Consider the following 21,972-nt stretch of genomic DNA (forward strand, 5'->3'; position numbering starts at 1 on the left):
GTCTCTATTGTGCACATCAACGGAGCTAGTAAAAATAGTCCCATGTGGTTTCATTCATCCTGCTGATAGTATTCCTGGGCAGCACCTGCTGTGCAGCCTTCCACGCGGACCTTGTTGGAGACCTGTGTTCCCCTGTTGTGGTGGGATGCGGCACCTCAGCATGCTGGAGCCGGCACACGGGGCTATGTGTCAGCCAGCAGTAAATGCCCAGGTGGCGGAGTCATTGCACGTGGAAATTTTAGAATAAGGGAAAGCAGCAGCAGCTGCAGTTTATGCGTGAAGAACCTCTGTAATGCAGCAGGTCTGCAGAGGCACAGTTAACAAGGGGTTTCTCTGCTCACTCCTGCAACTGGGGCATCTCCCTGGTCTTACCTTCACTTTTAACTGCGCGGGGTCCTGGGTGCAAGCTGACTGCTCCTGTGTTAGAGACGAGAGCCTCTTTCTTGGGTTTTTGGGTTAACATATGGCAGGTCACACCCTGCAGGAGAAATTATGCTCTCCCGCTGTAAGAGGATTATGGATGTAGGAGGGTTATGCCGACTTGCTTGGCAGAACGGGAAGCAAATGGGAGGCCTGTAACTTGAGGGACGTCCCTGCCATGTTACTGAGCAGCCAGCAGTGGGGTGCTGTGAAAGGCGCTCTGACAGGCATGAGCTGGACAGGCAGCTGGGCACAGTGACGAAGTGCCTCTCCCCTAGCTTCATAAGAAACGGGCTGTAGGCAGAGACATTTGGGAACGCAGCCCTGACTAAAACAGAAGGAGAACAAAATTCACCGGCAAAGGAGTTGAACTTGGGCTATCATCATTCATACTAATTGAGCATGTGCCCTTGTTCCTTCAGGCCCCAGGAGCAATTAAGCCCCTGGGTTGAATCTCCAGCAAGTTGATTTTGAAATGAAAAAATCAGGAGGCCTGTTTAACAGGGAGGCTGTGTGTACATGGGGCTTATTTGAGGAAAAGTATGTCTCTAGGGTCAGTTTAGGTACCTGCAGATCACTACAGGGCCCCAGAATTCAGCATTTCATTATGCTGTTATTTTCCTTATAAGTTGTTGTTCTTAATCTCTGGAGAATGCAAACAGGAATAGTCAGTATTTAATGATACTGAGATACCAGTCTTAGCCAGCTCTCGTGTCAGCCATGTGTTGCACAACCACAGCAACCTGCAGCTAGGCCTTGTCTCAGTTTCTTCTGTTTGGCGCTGCATTCTCCTGTGTATTTCATCAGAAGACCACGGGTTATGCCAACACTCAGAGTATGCCCAAATCACAGGGAAGCGTGGTGTTCCTCACCGGCCTAACGCATTGCAGCGATGGTCAGCGCCAATGACTTTTCTCCTTGGCAAAATCAGCCCTAAGGCAGCAGAGATTTGTGAGTCACTTATGAAACCCCTCCCAGCCTGCTGGCCGTCGGGGCTGCATCGCTTCAGCTGAAAGTCGGATTGTTCCCATGACGCCTCGGCGGGCTGTGTTCCCCCGTCCCTCGCAGCCGCTCCTTTGGCAAGCCCCTTGGCCGGGGCCTGCGGTGACCCTTGTAAGAAACAGGCCCCCTGCACCAAATTTCAGCCGGTCCCTCTGCAACGGGATCGTTTCCACTCCTGAAAACTGTTGAGCTCATGGGGAGTGATTTTCAAGAGCTCTTGGCACTGGTTTGGCTGTGGGCTGATGTCAGTGATAAAGTCCCGTTTATTTCCAAGCTGCAGCGTTAAGCTTTGGTGAAAAGCTTCTGAAAATCCTGTCTGAAGCAGTTTTTCATCAACACCCACTAACAGATTGTTGGGGTGGAGAAGGGAAAGAGAAATCTCTGCGCTGTGTGACTCCCAGGAGCCACCGCCTGTCCGACCCGTCCTTCAGCTTGCTTTGGCTAGGACATAGCATGGGCCGGGCGTGTACGATTAGTGAGTTGGGCTGGCGGAAAGGGGGAAGGTGCAGCCTGTTATCTCTTGAGCTCTGTCTTTAGCTTTGCTCGTACTGTCCTTCTAGCCTAGGTGTTGTGGGAGTTTCAAGAACAGAATGAAGGCAGCTCTGGAGGCTCAGGGGCCAGAGAGGGTCAGAGGGTTATCTCCCTGCAGCTTATGCCAGTACCTACAAGCCCGCTGTGCATGCCTGAGCCTCATGCAGTGCCATGGGAAACTCTGGCATGAGGCAAAAGTCAAAAAGCTTTTCATGAGAGGAAGCAGAAGAATAGCATTCCCTTAGGTGCAGGGAGAGAGGCAAGTTTTCCAGCCTGAACTCAACTCGGAAATCTGCTTTCGCTGTCTCTCTGTAGAGCTTGGTTTGGCTTGGGACCATCCCCTATGTAATACGTTTAAAATGGGATGTTTTCTCCCTTCCCTTGGAAACCTGTGCAAAATAGGAAGGTCAAAGAGGGAGTCAACATGCCCCTCGTGTGCTAAGGAAGTGACTTACCTTGTGGTGTGCCGTTGTGCAGCACGGTATCATGGCAGCCCGCCACGCATAGACTTATGAACCCTATAGCTGTGCCGGAGCATGCAGCCTTGTAATTCCACTGGTACAGCGGTGGGAGCCAGAAATGTGGCCCTGAGAGCCTCTCCTTCCTTTGACAGCCCTAAGTAAACTGCACATCTAACTGTGAGCTGAGAGCAGCTGAAGTGTGTAAATAGCTCCCTGAAATGCAGCTGTGGTGGCTTCACATGGGAGAGCCACCCTGTTTCTCTGCTGTGCCTCAAGTTAACACAGGAAGGGGAAAAAGTGGCATTTCCAAAAGAGTGTGGGAGCTTCTGAGTAGTTCTGGCCTTAAAGATACTTTTTTATAGGTAAAATTGCATGAAAAAAAATTTCTCTTTTGTCAGACTGGCATGTCTCAGCCTGTGCCTGTTGCCCTTGATGTTCTGTTTTTATCTCACAACTTGATGACTCAGAATCTGTACTGTAGCTGTGCACATGCACGTGTCCTGCTGCTGCTGCTGCAGGACACGCGTGCTGGATCCCTGAAAGCTGAAGGAGTTAAAGTGCTTTCAAATTGGCCTATTCATGCTAATAAAGTACCTTGGAGCTGGTCCAGCAGGCAGACACCTGGGTATTATTCGAGCATCTGACACCCCTAGAGAACCAGAGCCTTGATGAGCTTTATAGACTCACAGAAATCTTGGAAAAGAAAGGAGGCTTTCCATAGAAAATGGATTTTCAGGGCCAGCTGAAGGACATGACGTTCAAGATCATTGCTTTAAAATAATTTCAGCTGCAGTTAATGTGAAGCAAAGAAGAAAAGAAAACCCAAGACAGTGAAAGGATAATTAATTCTGAGTTTGAACTGCAATTTGAAAGGGCTATATTGTGAAGTGACCCTTTACCAACTTATAACTGAACTGGCTCTTCTCATCAAACCCTTTTACAGATGAAATGTAGTGTTGTTTTACTTTTATACCATATGTTTGTTCTCCCCTAGTATTATGGACTGACCTTGAATTCAAAGCTTTCTTAGAAGAGACCGATGTCACGAGGGGGTACTATGGCAAGTCCCGAGAGTACCGGCACAGGCTTTGCTGCAGCAAAGCGCTCTCCAGAGCCAACCCAGGTTTCCCTTGGTCTTGCAGCATGGCAGCTGGCTGTCCCTTGAGCTCATCCCAGAAGTAGTCCATCATCCTTGCTTTTTTCTACCTTCCTTCTCCCCAAATAACCATAACATGCGCTTTTGCCAAGGTAAGTTTTGCAAAACACATTTTTTGACTGTTTAGCCATCCCTTTAGGGAGCTACAGTGTCCTCACTCCCTCAGGGGTCTCACCCCATAAACCTTCTTTTCTCCGAGGCAGCTTTCGGCTCTAAGCGAACTTGCGTTAATAGATAACGCTCTCTGGCTCTGACCTCGTCTACCTACTGCGTCTCCTCCATTTCTAGTACATTTTGCACTAAATTTCTTCAGAAGCTTAGAGATGTTTTTTATGAGGAGATGTTCCAGTGACTAAAGCCTGTACAGAATATGATGTTCATTACTGGGCAATCCCACTGTAATTTGAAAAATATATATTTCTGGCCTACTTACTCTTCTTCAGTTTACAGAGGATCCAAATAAAAAGCATCACGGCCAGACCTCTAATGAGATTCACATTTTGGACATCATATTAGTACAATAATGCATTTCACACTGTTGTTTCCTAATTTGCCTAATCAAATAAAAGGAGATCAAGCATTACATAGCCCAGCCTCCCCATTCCAACAAGGTAACACTGAACCCATCAGTTTTGCAGTTCAATTAATTTTCCCTACACAGGTTGGCTAAAGCACATAATTTAATCAGCATTTTGCAGTTCTGTCAATAGACACAATACATTCCGGGTGTTGACAATGCGCTGAGCAGCTGTCTGGAGTACCAAGGAATTGCTGAGTACACGGATAGCATGGAGAGGTTTTTGGAAGGAGTAAAGGCGCCTTGGGTTGCTGCATTAAATGCTGTTGTGTCGGCATGCCATAGTGGTCCAGGTTCTTTGCTTTAGCATTCAGCTGCCTGGTAAATAAAATGCTTTGCTCTAGCACTGTAGTCAGAGCAGGCAGGTTTCCCCGTGCTATCACTAGGTTATCCAGGGGAGTAAGGGACATCACTGGTGCTCAGGCAGATGGCCAGGGCCAATGTGGTACTTGGCTTCTCAGGTCCTGAGTAAATGCTAAAGTAAGTGATTTGGTCAAGGAGGAATCTCTCCACAGCTGATTCTAGTCTTGTAAATAAAATCTAGAGATAGGCAAGAAGTGTTCTTAAGGTACAGCCATTTCCTTAACGATATCTTAGAAGCAGCATGATGTTAGGAAAAAGTTTTCATCTTTCCTTTGAGTTACCACAGAATGCTCTGCTCTAGGAGCACCGAGAGGCTGTGAGCGTTGGTGCCCTCAGCAAGTCCTCAGCTAGCCGTCAGCTGGGGATAAACGAACTTTGTTTGCCACACTCAAGCAAGTGAGTATGCAGAGAACGTAAGAGAAGAAATGAGTGTCATCGAAGGTGGCCAAGGTGCTACATTCTGTCTGAACAGAGTTTGTAATGAGCCAGTTCTTTTTCTGATCTTTGATGTCCACTGAGGGGACTGTCCTACTGAGCATCCTAAGCAGCACTGCAGGTAGCTGAACGCTTTTTTGTGTACTGCTTGATCCACCGTACAGAAAAAAGCAGTTCTGCATATATAAATTGCGTGCTTAAATCTGGCATCCCTCTCTTGACTGTGGAGCAAAACCGAGAACTTCAAAATAAGCTGCAGTATTGTTGCCATTGCAAATACTTTTCTCCTACAACATATTGGAGAATTTAGCAGAATAATTTGAGACTACATTTTTTAAAGGAAAACCAACTAATAGGCTGGGCTTGGGCCTTTGTTATAATTCATTGTGATTTAGGAACAGCATTTCAGTGCCTGTGATGGAATAGCAAGAGCTAAAAATCATAATAGAAAAACCCCAAAGTATAAAAGAAAGTTTTAGTTCTGTTTCCCTGGAGATTTGTTCCTGGGTTTCGCTCTGCTGTAGAGCACATCAGACTGTTTCTGTGCAGATGGGATTTTTGCCTCAAAAAGGTGCATTTGTTCCCAATCACATTCATGAGATGTTCGTGTAGTTTGTTTTAATCAGCTTCCGCACAGTGCTGGTGGCAGCACGTGCCAGGTGCGCCGGCTTTGGGGGTGAGCCACGTGTGGTAGGCGTGCTCGAGCTTGTGCAGCTCCGGGCACAGGGAACTTCTGGCCGAGGAGTTTAGGCATCCCCTCGGGCCCAAGCTGGTCTGCAGCGGCCCTTTGTGCCGTCCCAGCCTGCAAACTTAATTGTGTGTTTGTGCTTTATCTAATGTCCTCCTTCCCTGGGACACCTGGGGCCAAGTTCTCCACAGCATGTTGGTAACAGAGGTCCTGGGCCCAGCTGCTTTTCCTGCTTCAGCTTGGTGCTGGCACACTGGCTTCAAAAGCCAGATCAGCAACTTGCCAGCAAGTCTGACGTTGGGGAACCTTCCTTTTTTCTCTGTAACTTTGCTCAGCAGGAAGCAGCAGTTTGTCTGTATGGGAAGTCTCCCCTGGGGTCCCCGTCCCCCACGACAGCACCCCATCAAGTCAGTTCCTGCAGAGATATTGGCAAGGTGAGGAACTGCGTAGCTCCCAGGGCTTGGAGGTGACTGTCGTGGCTCTTTGTTGTCAGATACGTTTTCTTTGTCCCTTACATGGGACTTGAATAACAGGCAAATTTGTGCTAAAACAGGCATGAGAGACCTGATCCGCAAGGCAGACAGGCCCATTCCTACAACACTTGTACGTCACTGTTGCTTGGGTAAAGACTTGACTTCAACATGTGGTCCAAGTAGCTCTGCGGAAGGCAGCAGCTACAGCCACAGGAAACCAGCTGAGAGAATCCTATGGATTCCAGTTCGGGAAAATAAGCTCATTTACAAAATAAGGCAGAAGAAGCAAATGAAAAAAATAAGTGTGAATTAAATAATGTGACTTTGGTGCAAACATGTAGATCAGCTGTTTGCTTTTCCATAGGATGCAGAGCCATCCTTGTAACACGGTAAGAGTCGTTGTAAGTTTACTGCCAAAAAACATAAAAATCATTGAGTATAGGCAGTTTCTTGTATCCAGAGTCCCTCATTATATTAAAAAAAATTATTGCAGCAGAAAATTTACAAGTGCATCACAGGACCCACTTGTACTGTTAAACAGATGGCACCTACACAAGACCCAAAAATATATAACAATTTTAATTGAGCCAATGGAAAACAGATTTGTGAAATAAAATAGTACATGCCAGGTCTAATAAGGCTCTTACTAGCAATTTTGACATTAAGTAATTTTGTAACAGCACAAGAGGTATTTAGAAGATGCTCATTAGCAAATTATCATTTACTTCGCTTGCTTACTGTGATCTAAGTTCCTGATCAGTACGTTTCTACCTGCTTTCATTTTTCCTTGGTATAGTTTGTCTGCCTCCTTTTGACATTTGAGGCTTGCCATTTTAATGGTATCGTTTTCAAATTCAGCTCCTTGGGCTGGATCCTTTTCTCTTTGCTGAGGACAATGGCAAAACCTCCCCACCCCCTTAAGCAGTCTGAAAGGGAACATTTCTCTCTCGTAAGACTTGAGCTTGGCTTTGACAGCAGATGACCTCGTTATTTATGCCCATTCTGCTGATAGAGCCAGGCTGAAATTTTTGACATGGAAGCAACGTTTAACCTTTCTGTGTCACCCACCACTGAGCAAACCTGCTCTTGAAAAAGGAAACCTCTGTGCCCACTGCAGGCTGCTGTGGAGGACAGGGTCTGCGGAGCCTGTTGCTGGCTGTCCGCGTTCCGGCCTGCACTCAGTCCGGGCGAGTGGAGCTCTGCGTGTGGGGAAACGCAGATCTGAGCTCCTGTGAAAAATCTGTCACTTCTTCTGCCTGACAGTATGTATGCACAGAGAAGGTGGCTCTAACAAGATGCACCCCAACTTGTGCGCTCACATTCGAAGACAGCTACTGTCTTTCTAGGTCAGGTTATTGTTATGTCGCCTTCCTTCTCCTGACTCCTCACATTATCTCTTGGGAGATCCTCTGAGCCGCCAGGTGCTTCCCAAGCCACGGCAGCCGTAGGATGGAGAAAGAAGTCAGTAGTGCTTCTGCGAAATTAGTACATTTGGATTAGCTACAGAGACGGAGGCGTGTGCTTAGCGCAGAACATCCCCGGCGCACCTTACAATTTCTTAAGAGCTGGGAAATGCTCAGCAGCGCGCGAGGGGCACAAGCGGGAGCGGTCAGAGTCAGGCCCTGCCTCCCAACACTGCAGATTTTAGTTTCCAAAATTCTCCTCAGAAGCTCCTCTTGCGAGCGAGAACTTCCAGTGAGCTAAAATCTACAGACAGATGGTGATGGCACCTTCGCTGCTTCCCAATGAGCTAGAAAAAAGAAAACTGTTCTGCAGCAGACCAGTGTTATTTCAGTCACAAGGTAGCAGTCAATAACCACAGGATAAAATGTGTACTTTTGCCACCTGGAAAAAAACTAATTGATAGCACTCAGTTTCTTCACCCTTCCCTGCAGCCTAAATTGTGACAAATAAAAGAGACAATTCTCCCCCAGCTGGAAAGGGATGGTCTGTCTAAAATGGCAGAACACAAAATTCCCTAGTCCTTCCCACATGCAGGGAGGAAAAGCAAAAGGTAAAACCTACCGTACTTGCGGCTTTCACCTTTTTTTTTTTTCCTTGGGTACATCAACATGATTTGAATTGTAAGGACATGCTTAAAAGTGAAAACATTGAACAGTGCAGTCTTATGTCACCACAAATTTTGAAGAGGCTGGATAACTGTGTATTCAGAGTCTTATCAAAATCACGGGGAAGGGATGTAAACATGACTTGCATGAGGTACCATTTACTGAGACGGTTAAAAAATAGTGATCTTTCGCCTTGGAAAAAAAAAGCACACCAACACACACGGGACTTAGGATTGCACCCACAATGCAGGCGTGTTAGTACATTTTAATATGATGATGTTAAGTGAACATCAGTATGTAAACTGCAGAGTTGTGATGTCGCATTAAGGACGATTAAAAGAGGAGAGGCGTGGCATGGTAATTTCCTGCAGGAAAAACACCGGCATGTATTTATACCAGCCAGCCCAGGCTTTCATGCAGTGCTCGTGACTCGGCATGAACCTGCATCGTGGCACTCGAGAAAATTCCCTTACCTTTCACCTTAGACAGATCAGCCTGACCCACCTCCTTTGGTTTAAGGCCAGCAGATTAATGCTTGATGAAAGCTGCAGTTCTTGTTAAATTAAAAAACAACTGAAAGGGAACACTGAAAAATTAATTTTCATTTTATTTCATATTAACTTCAGCCAATTAATTTCTGCTACTAACAAAATTTATAAAATAAAACCAGCCTTGCTGTATTTAGGATATTCTATTGTCCGCAATACTGTTACCTGTTCCTATAAATCCTACTTTGTCTTGGTCGTAACAGGAGCTCCTCAAGGACTGGCTGGTGGTATTTCTGTGTTTTGTACATTGCTCTTTAGAAAAAAAACACATTTTCACCAATGTGCTTTTCTTGCTGGTGATACTCTCATACATGGTGAGGTATGCATTCTGTTTTTCAGCATGATCAAGTAAAAGGAGCATCAATAAATCTCTTAAAAATTGAGAGATTATTATAGATTGATGTTTATGTCTCATGCAGACCCAGTTTTGTTTAAATAGCTCGCCTGCAAACAGCGTTTGCAGACATCTAGCATTACCAGGGAATTGAGCATAAAGGCCGTGAAACCAGCTTTCCCTTTTCCTAACGCTTCAGGTTGGGTTTTTTTCTCAGTTCTGCTGCATCTGAAACAGGTTTCAGTGTAGCTGGTGGCATCTGGGTGAGAATCTATTTAGATTTCTTGTCCCCTGGAATTGATACTTGCTTCCCCGTAATTACTTTGCCTCATGTTGTACGTCCACAGTATGTTGTCAGCGCATTGTCTTTGCGAGCAAGGTGTGTACCGTCTACCGAGCTGGTATTGAGGCAGAACTTGTAGTTCGATTACAGTGAACGCAAATGAATGCTCAGTATCTGTGCAATCCGCAGGTAAGTGAAGTAACACACCACTCGAGAGAAAAATGGTTCTTATTGTCACCCGTCAGGGCATTAGTAAGTTGCCACGCCGCCAGATTTTGTAGGTTTTATTCTTTTCTTTGCTCTGTGTTAATCTTCATGCTTACAACATAAAAACCCCAAGCGTGTTCTGCTTTTCAGGGGAAAGTCTCTAGAGACCAAACCGGTGTCCCAAGTACTGACTGCAGCATCCAAACTGCAGTGCAGCACACGGGGACACGAGGCTACACCTCTGAGGCTTGCCTGGGGACGGCTGTCTCAGGCTCCGTTCACCAGGGCCGTGGCGGTAACCACTCGCTTCGTACTGACCAAAAACCTGGAGCATGCATTCCTGGAAAACGCTGTGCCTTCCTGAGAAGGGAAACTTGTCCGATCAGACGTTCTTTCTCCCGTCATTTTTTGAGAGATCAGAGGTTTCTTAAACAGGTTTAACACGTGAAGGGTCACACCGCCCAATGCCTGTAGTTGCCATGTCATCTGCATTTGGCGGATCTTTCTGACATGGAAATAAGATACTGGGGACCAGGCATCTTGTTAAAGAATTACTTCAGACTGTGGGGTTTATGCATGCTTCTAAGTAGAATGTTTTCTGGATCACTCTTACGCTCATTTAATTTTTCAGGAGACCGTTACTTTCCTTAGGCAGGCTAAAATAGATACCAACAATGTTATTAGGACATGGTCCTTTCTGTAACCAGATAGCCAAGGTTTGAAACTGTGCAAGGGACGTACTCTATTAACCCTCACGACTGTGGTTTTCTCAAGCATTTTGAGCTCTCGTGCCAAGGAAGTCTTACTTTGTGTCATTTTGAATCAGTGGATTTTAAAGTAGTATTACCCTATGCCTCTTGCCCCCCAAATTATTTGTGACAGATACTCCACACTGTATAATAATGAAACTCTTAGGATATTATCTTCAGCTAAATGAGAAGTGTAAGGCACTGTAATATCATGCCAATTACAAAGGAAAAATCAATGTAGATACCTGAAATACGTTTTTGCTTGGTTATCAGCCACTCTGTGAAAAATTGCACGTTCCACAGTTTTTAATGAATATGGATAGACGGCTAGAGAGGACAAAAGATTATTAGTGGATTTCTATTTCTGTGGCTCTGTTTGTTACAAATATTCTTTGAGAGACGGCAGATACATGTGAGGGAAAAAATCCTCTTCATCTGCATGTTTTCCTGTTATGCAACACGCTGCTCAAAACGCAAGCTGACAATTCCAGCGATATCTCAAAAGAAGTGTCGTGTTTACATTAAAAATGGAGGAAAAATAAGTACAACAGAGCCGAGTTTATTTTAACTTGGTGTCTGATGAGATCAGTGTTTCTGCCTGTACCGCCTCAGTATCTCGAGGAGTGGTACAGAACCTCATGTGTGTCCTAGCAAACCTACCTAGTTTTGGTTCTTCATCTAGAGTTAAGCTGGTGAGTACACAGAGATTTAATCAGTGGCTTGAAATAAGCCAAAGACTTGTCGATGGCTGGGCTTCGTCGATAAATCAGCCTTCTGTACGCAACTGGGCTAAAACGTCCCCAACCAACAGCCAGTGGTACCGAAGCTGCGATTTCGCGAGGTACAGGAGCGACATGCCATCTCTGTGGGCACTTTATTGTTCTGTGTACATGACTTACATACTGTACGAGCCGGTGTCTGACAGGTTCTTAATAGCTGTGGAACAGTCGGGAGCCCCTGAGTTGGGCTGTGGCACGCCGCCTCGGCACACCACGCAGGGCCGCAGGAAGGTGGGCTTTCTTTTGAAGCCGGTGTTGAGGGTGACCGTGTGACTGGCAAAATGAAGGTGTAAGTTGTGAAGAGGATGGGTGGCTAGGGGGGAGGAGAAGAAGAAGGAAATAATCACTGAAACTTAGATAATAATTTTATTTATAGTCTAATGTGCACACATGGCTGTTGATGATGAGGCTACCAGTGACATAAATAAACTCAAGCAAAAGATGTAAGCAAGTGGATATATGTAAAGGCTTCTTTGGGCAGTGCCACAAATTTGGACATCGACCAAGAGAATTATTTATGTCCCTTGCAATTTCAATGAAGAACACAAAGGAGATAATTGGACCAGGATGCTTCGCATTGCTCTTTCCATCTTGCGCACGCTCATGCCCACCAAATGTGAAATGTTCGCCTTTTCCCCTCCAACGTGATGGTTGCTGAACTTATTTTTAGTGTCATTTGATAAGCCTCCCTACTCGCAGAGAGACATCCCACTGACCCAGCCACTGGTCATTGTCTATACCAGTTCCCATCAAAGCGGGCGCGCTTTGTCAGGTTTCGACTCGAATATCCATTTTGCATCTGAAGTACAGTATCGAAAGTGACTGGATCATTTGAGCCTTTTTCTTCAGCTGCTCCCTCCTTCCTCCCCCACAGTGTTTCCGCTCACGCTAACATAATTTGGCATCGTCGACGTGACACGACACTGGTTTTTCTAAAAAATTATAATACATACATTGTCAATGTTTTGTGATGGCCGGCGCTCCCACAAATTTAATTTATAAACTGATGGAAGGAGGTCTTTTTCCACTGCTGAATCTCAACCAATGCTCAGTGCCCCCTCGAAAACCGAGTAATGCACATACAGTAATAGGTCATTCAATGTCAAAAGGCATAAAAAAGATGAGCAAAATCTTCACAGGCTGCTGCTTGCTGTTGCCTTTAATTATATTAATTAAACTTTGAAATTCTCATGCAAAGAGAGTTGCTGGCTTGTGACGCTGAAGAGCCCTTGGAGATTTGGGGGGGGGAACCCTGAGATACCAGCTTAGTGGCTACTGCTTTTTTTGATCTTAAAAAAAAAAAAAAAAAAAAAATACATAAGCCTACAACTGCTAGGTATGTTTATAGATGATGATGATGTTTTATGCGCTACTGAACTCTGAATGCAGGAAAGGGGAAAAAACCACCAGCCACAGTGTCAAGGTCTTGAAGCATCAGTCCCTCAAACTCCGCTCAAGATCTCTGGTTACAGGCTGTCTTCCCGTGGAATAACGCTCTATTAATTTTCTTCCTGTCCCGGGTGCATAATGAAAGAAAGGTGTCTTCAAAAACTAAAGGGCAAAGTCTTGCTTGCTACCAATACCTTGAGGCATCCTGTCTACATTTTGTCATGCGTGTGCACTTTTCAGTGTTAGAATGACAAGACTTCCAGTCAGAAGGTTCCCGTAAGGCACGATGCGATGGGAGACTCGCAAGGGTTTTGTGATCTGACATCGCTGTAAGGCACTCAACTCTTGTGCTTGCTTAGCCTGGTGGGAATTTTTATCCTCTGCCTTTGGCTAGTAGTCCCTGTTTAAGTAACACGTGCCATCTCTGCATCTGAGAAACTTTGCATCTCTGCTAAAAGCACATAACGTCCTGAGAATTTGTAGTCCTTAAAAAAACATAAAGTAACAAAAATAGAAAAACATTATCATCTTTGGTGTCTGTATTCTCCCTTTTGTGTTCTATAAAAGCATAGGCACGCAAGTCAATGCTTCTCTTGTCACTGTTGCAAATCAGAGAGTATCAACACACTGGGGTGAAACACGGGAGCTCAGTACAGCAATGCTGGCCCCTGGGAGCGGGGAATGCAGAAACCTGCTTCTGATTTCGGGCTTGAAGATGATCCAAGAAATGCGAGGAAGTGCTCGGTTCTCTCTGCTTGGTTGAAAAGTGGCAATGTGGCTGTCTTTCCTCCTGGTATCCTCTCCTCCTCTACTGAGATTGAACTCGGGTGAAGTTGATACATCGGCCCTGAGGGGGGGAGAGAGAGAAGCTCTTATTGGTGGAGTAATATATGCAACCAAGATTTTCGAATGCTGACTATCAGATGCTAGAAGAAGGTTGTAATTTAAATTCAGATGCTTGTGAAAATAACACACCCATGAAAAACCTTTTAAGAATTAATGGAAATTACCCAGAGTGAGGCACTACATTTGACTTACAAATTTATGATGTTAGGAAAGCAGCGATGACACGTAAGACACGTTTTGAACACTGTCAGGTCTTTTGTGAGGATAATTTACAAATTCTTGGTAAGTGTAGCGAGCAAACTCAAACCTATCTAAACATGGTAAAGGAAGATCACGCTGAAGACAGAAACTCCCCACAGATCTCCCCCAAGCCAAATCCTCACGCACTGCAGATGAATGTGACGGTTAGTTAGCAGAGCTGCTGCTGATTTGAAACTGTATTTTATTAGCAATAACCCAAGCTCTGCATCTATAAACTCTGTTCTTATGTGCTTTAAAATCGCTGTGCACAAAAAGGAAAAGTGGTTTCTCTTGGTGTCATACCCAAGTAAATACCTTTCTCCCAGAAATGGGCCCATATGAATTTTGACAGCTTTTGGTGTGCTGAATGAAACAAATCCACTAGCAAAAATCATGACCCCTTTTTATTAATTTGTTGAAGTAGGGTATACTCTCAACAGAACAGCTCCTCTCTTTAAACAGCTCTTCAGGGCACACCAGCGATACCCTTCCTTTCTGTGCTGGAAAAAGCCAGCTTACATCGAGCCTTTGTTCAGGACTTCTCCACCCAGAGAAAGTAATTCTCCAAGCTACGAAATGGAAGTAATAAGTACTTGTATGAAAACACGTATGGTACGATTAGTGAATGCCAGCCGGTACTGCACGTTTTGGTGTGAGGTTCGTCACTAATTACAAAATCTCTCCATTCGAGTGGGCTGAATTTCATATTCCATTTATTTATTTTCATCTAAATGTTTTACCGGTTAACGGGGAGGGTGATTGCACACAGTGTTATTTGGCATTACTCAAGCAAGTCTCAGCTGGCACCTGCCCTTGACTGGCACGAAAGGGGAGGCGTTTTGATCGAGGGAATTTTTTTTTCCCTGACGCTCTTCTAATGATTCTATTCGTGCCAACTGTATAATAAATATAAAACTGGTGAATAGGTGGGTACAGTAACTGTATTAACTTCTAGCTGCTACCATCTGTATTATAAATGCAGAAAACATGCATAGAGATCAAGCAGGAGTGCAAAGAGACTCCTTTAAAGGCAAAGTGTAATAGGCCTGGACAACTTTATGCACCTTTCCATTTGCTTGGTTTGTTTGTTGGTGGTTTTTTTTAATTAAGTATATCAAAATGAGTTCTGTAGTAAAAGCAAAGTATTTCTGGAGCACAAAAATCCAGAAATGTTGTGCAACTCGAGCACTTCTGACCACAGAGCTAATGTTAAATAAACACCAACAGTAAGGATGTTTACATCCAAGTTAATGTTACAATGGAAAAACAAGACTCTGCAAAATGCTAGCAGGAAACAGGTAATAGGGGAATTGCAGTAGTTCCTAGCTGATGTAATTAATACTACCGTTTGGCTATTGATACAGAATTTCTGCTTTTGTTTGTAGCTTTCTCACTGTTCTTTAAAGATAGTTACCAGTACATGAATTTGTATGAATTTGGAGCAAATGATTTGACTATGACTCATTTCGCTGTTTGCATTCAGTTTGCATTAGAAGATGTTTGCTGGCTCAATGCTTTACCTGAGGTCTGAAATAATCACTGGAATCCAAAATAAATTATTCAAGGTCTGACTACATAAAGTCGCTAAGTGCAGCACGTTAAGAGGGGCTGAGTGTGGGTTTAGCTCTTGAGAATGGCATTAATGAATTATATAATAGATGTCATTAAAGGGGCAAACTAGCCCCTTAGCTCTAGGGAAGGTGGTGTTCTGTGGCCCTAGGAAGGATTTCCAGCTGAAGAGCCATGTATAGAAAATGAGGGAGAACTTCCACCTTGAAACCTCTTCACCACAGACAGCATGGGTTTCCATCTCTGCCTTCGCTGGGATCCTACCAGGTAGCGCGCACGTAACTGTCACTGCGAATCCCCTGTGAGCCGCACCAGCAGTGAAGGCTGAACCATTCCGTGGCTAGAGCTGCTCCCTCTGCTGTGTCCTGGCCGCTCCGGGGCAAGGGGGGACGCGGCAGGTCTGTAGCACTGTGCCCCGCTCTGCTGGCCAGGTGCCTTCTCTTAAGTGCCCTGCAAATTTGGAGGGTCCGTCATCTTCTAAAGGCTGACCATGAATGGTAGATGATTTTTGAACAACATAAGGGGGGAACTGAGGAGGAAAGGGAACACAATAAACCTGTTCCAAAATGAATTTGGAAATTGTGAAGCCTTAAAATAATACTTAGAGGTGGTATCTTAGGAGTTACAGGGCATAGCTTTCACTAGAATGAAGAAAAAGATGTTCTGTTTTGTCCTAAACACATCTTCTCTGCCAGCCTCTAGTAAGGGTTAGAAGGTTTTTGGAAGATGCTCTTGTGATATTTCTTTTTTATCTTTCTACCTGCTACTCTGAACCTACCCGTAGGCATTAAGTTAGCAATTATATTTGATGTGTGATCAGATAGTACTGGCAACTTTGATTACCTTTTCTTACTTAAGAAAACTGGAGGATGAGAGATTGCAAATGAAAACAAAGCTTTCCATACAAGAAACCATTTTTTGTGTACAATGTGATGCTTGCAGAGGACAGAGCTGAAATCAGGATGTTGGAAAATACACTGGAAGTGCTAATTAATGAGAAGGTCAGGAAGACTGTAGTGTCATTAACCGAACAGCAAATACTGCACGCTGGCATAGGAGAGAACAGCTTTTACGTTTAGGTAATGGGATGTGACAAGGTGCCTGGTTTCACAATACCTACACATGAAATGCATTAAGAAGTAGCTTTCAAGCCAACGTAAAGGGCTCTGAGCTCTCACCATGCCTGCAATTTCAGTCTAACTTGTGCAATTACCATACGCACCTTTCATATTGCTATTTCCTAGCAAAAATGGATACATGTATATCAGCAAGCCTTTCTCTTGGTCTGTTTGCCGCAGTTGGTTTTGCGTACGTAACTCCTTCCCCTAAATGCTGGCTTAGAGGGTTTTTCTCTAGAGCAAGTAGTTCTGGACGTAGCAGGGACAGAAGAGATCCTTAAATGAGCAATTACCATAATGGTTCCCCGCTCATCTCCCATGGTCTCTGCCCCCAAACTCCTTACTCAAGGACTCATGGGGGAGGAAGGAGAACAAGAAGCAATTGTTTGGTCAGCCACACCCCTGATCATGTAACCCATCCAACAGGCAGACAAAACACCATTAACTGGAGTATCTCAAAGCACCTAAGAAATACCAGCTATCAAAACACTGTCAATATCGGACAATAAGAGATAATAACAAATACACTGTGAGTAGTTTAAGTGAGATTTTAAACGATTCACATTCGAGATGGGCACACTGAAGTAGGCAGAAGATAAAAGACTAATTTTCAGTTGTTAAGGATTTATCGCTCCAGATCAAAACAATACGAACTGTAGGTTTTCATCAACGAGAAAAACGGGTTGTAAGTGATGTAAGCAACATCACTGTCTTTGTGCAAGTTGGTTTTGAGAAAAAGATGCATACTTGTGTAAGCCGTTCCTCTAAATGAATTCAAAACTTCCCATGTAGTGGTATCTATTTCATCATTAAGATCAGCTTTTAGAAACAGGATATTAAATTTTTCTTCTGATTAATCTGAACTTTACAAAAAGGACTATTTACTTAAATAGAAGCACTGTTTACCAAACAGTAGACTCATCAGTCTATTTCTGGCCTTCACAATTAAAACCTGCTTGTTCTATGTAACTAATAACGCCAGTGAATTACCATCCTGGCAGCATTGCCATGATCCACCAATTTGGTGAGTTAATGTGACACTCATGTCCCCGTACTCAATTAAACAATCAATACAACCAATTTGAAATCAGATGTATCATGCCTTGTAAATCACTGGATCATAAACCTTAACAATACCAACACGTAGTCAGTACAAAAATGAACTAAATTAGTGGTTTAGGACTAGAGTAATTAAAAAATGAGTTATGCAAGCATTCTGTGATCTTCGTGTAGAATATGGGAGTTGTTTCCATGCACCAGATTCAACAGAAAAAAACCCAACATCCTTAACTCTTGAAGATTCATCACAGGTACTGCAGGAGAAGAATATGGCAGGTAGTTAACAAAAAAAAAACCAAAACAAACAAACAAACAACACCCCCCCCAAAAAAAAAACCAAGATAAAAAGGAAAAATATCTACAGCAAGGGTTTTTACCTCAGAAGGAATACTTTTACATTACATCAAAGCCATTTCTTACATTGCTGAATTTTTTTCTGAATTTAAGCTACGGGGCAACCAAGATAAAGTCCTTGCAGGGCACACAATCTCAAGCGAAGTGGATGCTCATGCTGAACGGCAGATTAGAGCCTCGCATGGCAATGCCCCCCCCCCCCCCAAAAAAAAGCACTAAGAGGTGCCTGCAGAAACAGCTGTGTTTCCTCCTCCAGAGTGACTTTCTGCGAGCCTGTACAGCTCTGCTGGAACAGTGCAGCGGGCGTGTGGAGGAGGATACCTTTTGGACTGCACTCTAATATAAGCCTGGAGCTCAGCTGTTGATGTTGGCTAGATAGGTTTGAAAAGCACTTTAATTTGTATGTGTGAGCAAACATGTGCCGCGTTGCAGCGATCCGTAAGGTAACACTGGGCTCTTCGGTGGAGGCAACAGGGCAGGTTGCACGGGCTCCTCTGGAGCCGAGCCCGCTTCCCGCATGGCCAGAGCTGACCTTCCCTGTTCAAAGCATTGTACAAATATTCACCACGTAGCTCCTGTGTGATCTAGAGAGTAAATTAGATTTTGCTTCTCTGCTGCATTTTGCTCAAACTGAACTACAGATTTTCTGCTCTTTTGGTTACAAGCTGCAAACATGTTCTGCCATAAAACTTTATGTCCTGGTCAGCCATTTAAAACTGTCTATTGAGGTGGGTTTTTTTCCTCCCAAGTAACACAGCCAGAAGACACACTGCTCAGCAAAAAGAGTTTCAAAGCATGCAGGGGTGAGAATGAGAGGCAGCGCTCTCGTGGAGATGACTAATAAATTTTGCTAGATCTTTCCAAACTGAAATAGATGAAAGGCAACAAAGGTCTAGTAGCAGATTTAAAATGAGTAGCAGGATCGTAACTGGCCATCACGAAAGTTTTATGCATTGCGTTTGTTGAGATGAATGTAGAAATCTCTTACTGAGGTCGCGGGCTGGGAAAGCTCTTCACCCTCCCCTTCTCCCACATCATAGTACTTAGGTGGGCATGGGCTGTGGGGGAGCTGGGTGCCAACGCCATAGCTGCCTGCTTGGCTGGGGGGAGTTTTATTGCCTGGAGTCGTGTCGGAGTATAACTTTTTCTATTATTAAGTACCATCTGGAGTGCCTAGAGCTTTTTGAGAAGCATTTTTTAAATTATATAACGCATATGCAAAGGAGAGACAAATACACAGATATGGTTGTATAGGCTCCATTCTTGGTATCGCAAATGTGGACTGGGTTTGCCAAAACAGCGACAGCAGTCCTCACAGTACTACCTCCGAAGCTGAAATTTGGCAATAGAACTGTTCCTCTTGCTTTTCCTGCGTGACAGTCTTTTTGTAGTCACATATGAAATACTATACTAAGCAATACCTTCTGAACCTAAGGGCCTCACTGCATGGAAAGGACTTTACCAAAATGAGTATTTCACCATGGGTTGGAGAACAAATGCTTCAAGTTTTCTGGTTTGCTCTCCTTTATTGTGTTGTGCAATTGCCTAAAAGGATGCAACTAAAGGAAGTCAGGTTCTCTGTATAAAACCTTGAATCCAGCGTCAACTTCTGGATGCTGTCACAAAGGTCCTGGTGAGATGTGATCTCATTTGAGGCTGTGGATCCTTCATCACAGCCTTCCTTCAAATGTTACTGAGCCAACAGGCTCAGGCTACCTATGAACTGTAACCACTGTGACGCATAAAGTTCAAGGGACAGAATATCCTCTACTCAGAACATGACTTCAAATCATTCGCTTAACATTTAAGCAGCTGGCTGCTGCTGGGTAGTCAGTGGTCTTACGAGGTAGCTTTTAACATACCACCTTCAACCCACTGTCTGCATCTACTGCTTCCTTTGGTACATTTGGCCTCGCTTATAGTATTTTTCAGTAATTTAGAATGGGCAAGTGAAGCAGTCTGTAAATCAAGGGGATGGGATGGGATGATATCCAGCCACCCAGCCTACTCTGTACCACCTATTCTCACGTACTTTGTTGCTCAACCATACCTTGTCCTTGCGTATGAATTAATTTCTTTAACATGCTGAGTAACTGTATATATAGGAAAAGGTTCCCAGTACGCTGCTGAATTGTTCAGCATCCAACCTAGGACTGATAAGGACAACTGCATTTTCCAGAGGAGCACTTACTGCTCTGTTTTGTCCAGAACCACTGTAATATACAATGTTGTAAAAGACTGGCTCATTTTGGCCTTGGAGGATCAAGATGGTCCACTGTCTGTCTCTGACACACCAGCAGAAGCAGAGAATCGTGTGCTTCTACCCCCAGCTGCAGTGTCCCCATAAAGAGAACATACCCTTTTGGGATTTGTCATTTATATGGCACACGTGAGCTCTGTGCCCTCCAGCCCAATTGATCAGTGCCCTCATAGCCGTGAGGAAGGAGAGGGTTTTAGAATAATGTCACTCCCGAGGCACGTATTTAGCGATGTCATTTATGTTGGCCCTGTCTTCGCAGCATTATCAGAGCATCTTTCATCTCTGTGATCGGTGCATCCCTGTTAGCCCAGCTTTGTCGTTCCCCAGGAAGCTGTCTTCTTGCGACAGCTCTCCACGACAGTCTGCTGAGACTGCTGGTGCAGTCTGGGTCAGCAGATGAGAATCTGGTTTACCTGATTCTGTTTCTTCTTACACTTGTTTTCCCTGTGGCCCAGCCTGCAGTTTGCCTCTCTAAGGAATAGAAGTTGAGAGTATCGTGTTCTGCCCCGTAGCCCTTTCAGTAAAAAACAGGACTGTGTAAACCTTTTCTTCTTTGCTAATGCAAGGGAACAGGCAATTTCCTGCTTTCCAAACCTCTTCAGAATCATTAACTCCCAGTACAGAGCTTACCGGGGATAATGAACTCCTACACGTGCAGTTGTGGCAATAAAAGGGCCTTTTAAAGGAATAAAAAAAACCAGCAGGGAATCAAACTAGGTGCTGAGACGCCAGCACTGGCAGCACCTTCCTCAAAGTCCTGGAACAAGAGCTGGACAGAGGTGGCTGTTTCCTTACTGGAAAAATCCCACTGCTTCCCCTCAGCAGAGCCTGGTGCCATGGAGTGGAACAAGACAGCAGCTTGCGCTGACATGCCTGTGTCGGGCTCAGGGGCCAAACCCCGCTGTCTTACAGCCTTCAGAAAGGGCCATCGGTGATCTTCCCTCGCTGTAGCCAGCAAAAGCAACATTAACTAGAGCTAGTGTCACCTTGCCCTCATCTCCCGGGCATTAAAATTCTACTGGCATTAACATCCATGCGCTTCTTTACTAGCTCCCCCGCTCAGGATGTATTTCACTGCTATAACCGTTACAATATTACGCTCGCCTCATAAATATCCGTTGACAAGCTGGAGCATACAACTGAAGTTAAGTTTATATATATATTTTTTAAAGATAGCTGATTTATATGTTTACTTTGGAGAGGGGTTGCTAACCCACCCATGTCCTGTGCAGCTCTAAGCAATGTTCAGAGATTTAAACTGACATCTTTCTCACACCTGCTCTTTGTCCCTGACGATCAGGCAATACCTCGTCTCGGAGACCCGAGAAGCTCAGAACATTTTAAGAATTTGGAATTGGCTTTACACTTCTGCTAACAGAAACCTGTCCTCCATTGCCAAGCTCTTAGTGCTCAAACCTCATCTCTGCAGATGTGCGTTCCTAGCAGCATGTTTATTTTATATAAAGCAAAACCATTTTAAGTTGTCAGAGTTTCCTGTCCTTGCATATGTCACGTTATTGCTCACAGAAGACCACCCACAACAGGTTTCAGTGGCTGCCTGCTCACCAACTGCCATCCTAATGCAGTGCCATTAGGCAGCCGCACAAGTTGCACGTGAAGAAGTCCCAGTCAGCATCCCTGAACCAAGCTATAGTGGTTGATATTTAGCACCTGGGAAAAGATGACTTGCAGTGCTGTACACTGCTGGAAGTACCGTTTTTCACAGAATAAATCAGCAATGAATCTCTTAGAGGAATCATCTAGAACTGGCATTACTGCTCTAGAACCCATCACTACTGATGCAGATATCAGGATCATTTCTACAGCTGCCCAAGGAGGCTTTCTCCCCAAAATTACTTAATTGATGGCTGAAACATCACTGACAGAGATGAGGTAAGGTCTGAACCCCAAGAACAACAGTGGATGGGCTCAAAATCCTCCTAAATTAACAACAGCACAATAAAAAGAAACAAACTACAGATGAATGGCGCTATATTTTTTTACCCTAAGAATGATTATTTTTTTCAGCCCAGCAATTTTTGCCAGTAACTTGAAATAAAAG

General features: G+C 44.4%; 1 protein-coding gene and 1 long non-coding RNA gene across 4 annotated transcripts in view; one reads left to right on the plus strand and one right to left on the minus strand.

Annotated features, from left to right (window-relative positions):
- Positions 1 to 21,972, plus strand: part of LOC142036517 (uncharacterized) — a 344,042-nt gene that overhangs the window by 286,758 nt on the left and 35,312 nt on the right. The window lies entirely within an intron of this gene.
- The window catches only part of ANTXR2 (ANTXR cell adhesion molecule 2), a 120,028-nt gene continuing 109,478 nt past the window's right edge, over positions 11,423 to 21,972 (minus strand). For all 3 annotated transcript variants that reach the window (XM_075039652.1, XM_075039644.1, XM_075039661.1), the window contains one exon: positions 11,423 to 13,311. In XM_075039652.1, the coding sequence (XP_074895753.1) occupies positions 13,273 to 13,311 (39 nt within the window). In that variant the 3' untranslated portion in view covers positions 11,423 to 13,272. The remainder of the gene's footprint in view (positions 13,312 to 21,972) is intronic.

The sequence above is a fragment of the Buteo buteo genome, chromosome 1, assembly GCF_964188355.1.
Source record: "Buteo buteo chromosome 1, bButBut1.hap1.1, whole genome shotgun sequence".
NCBI classification, from domain to species: Eukaryota; Metazoa; Chordata; class Aves; order Accipitriformes; family Accipitridae; genus Buteo; species Buteo buteo.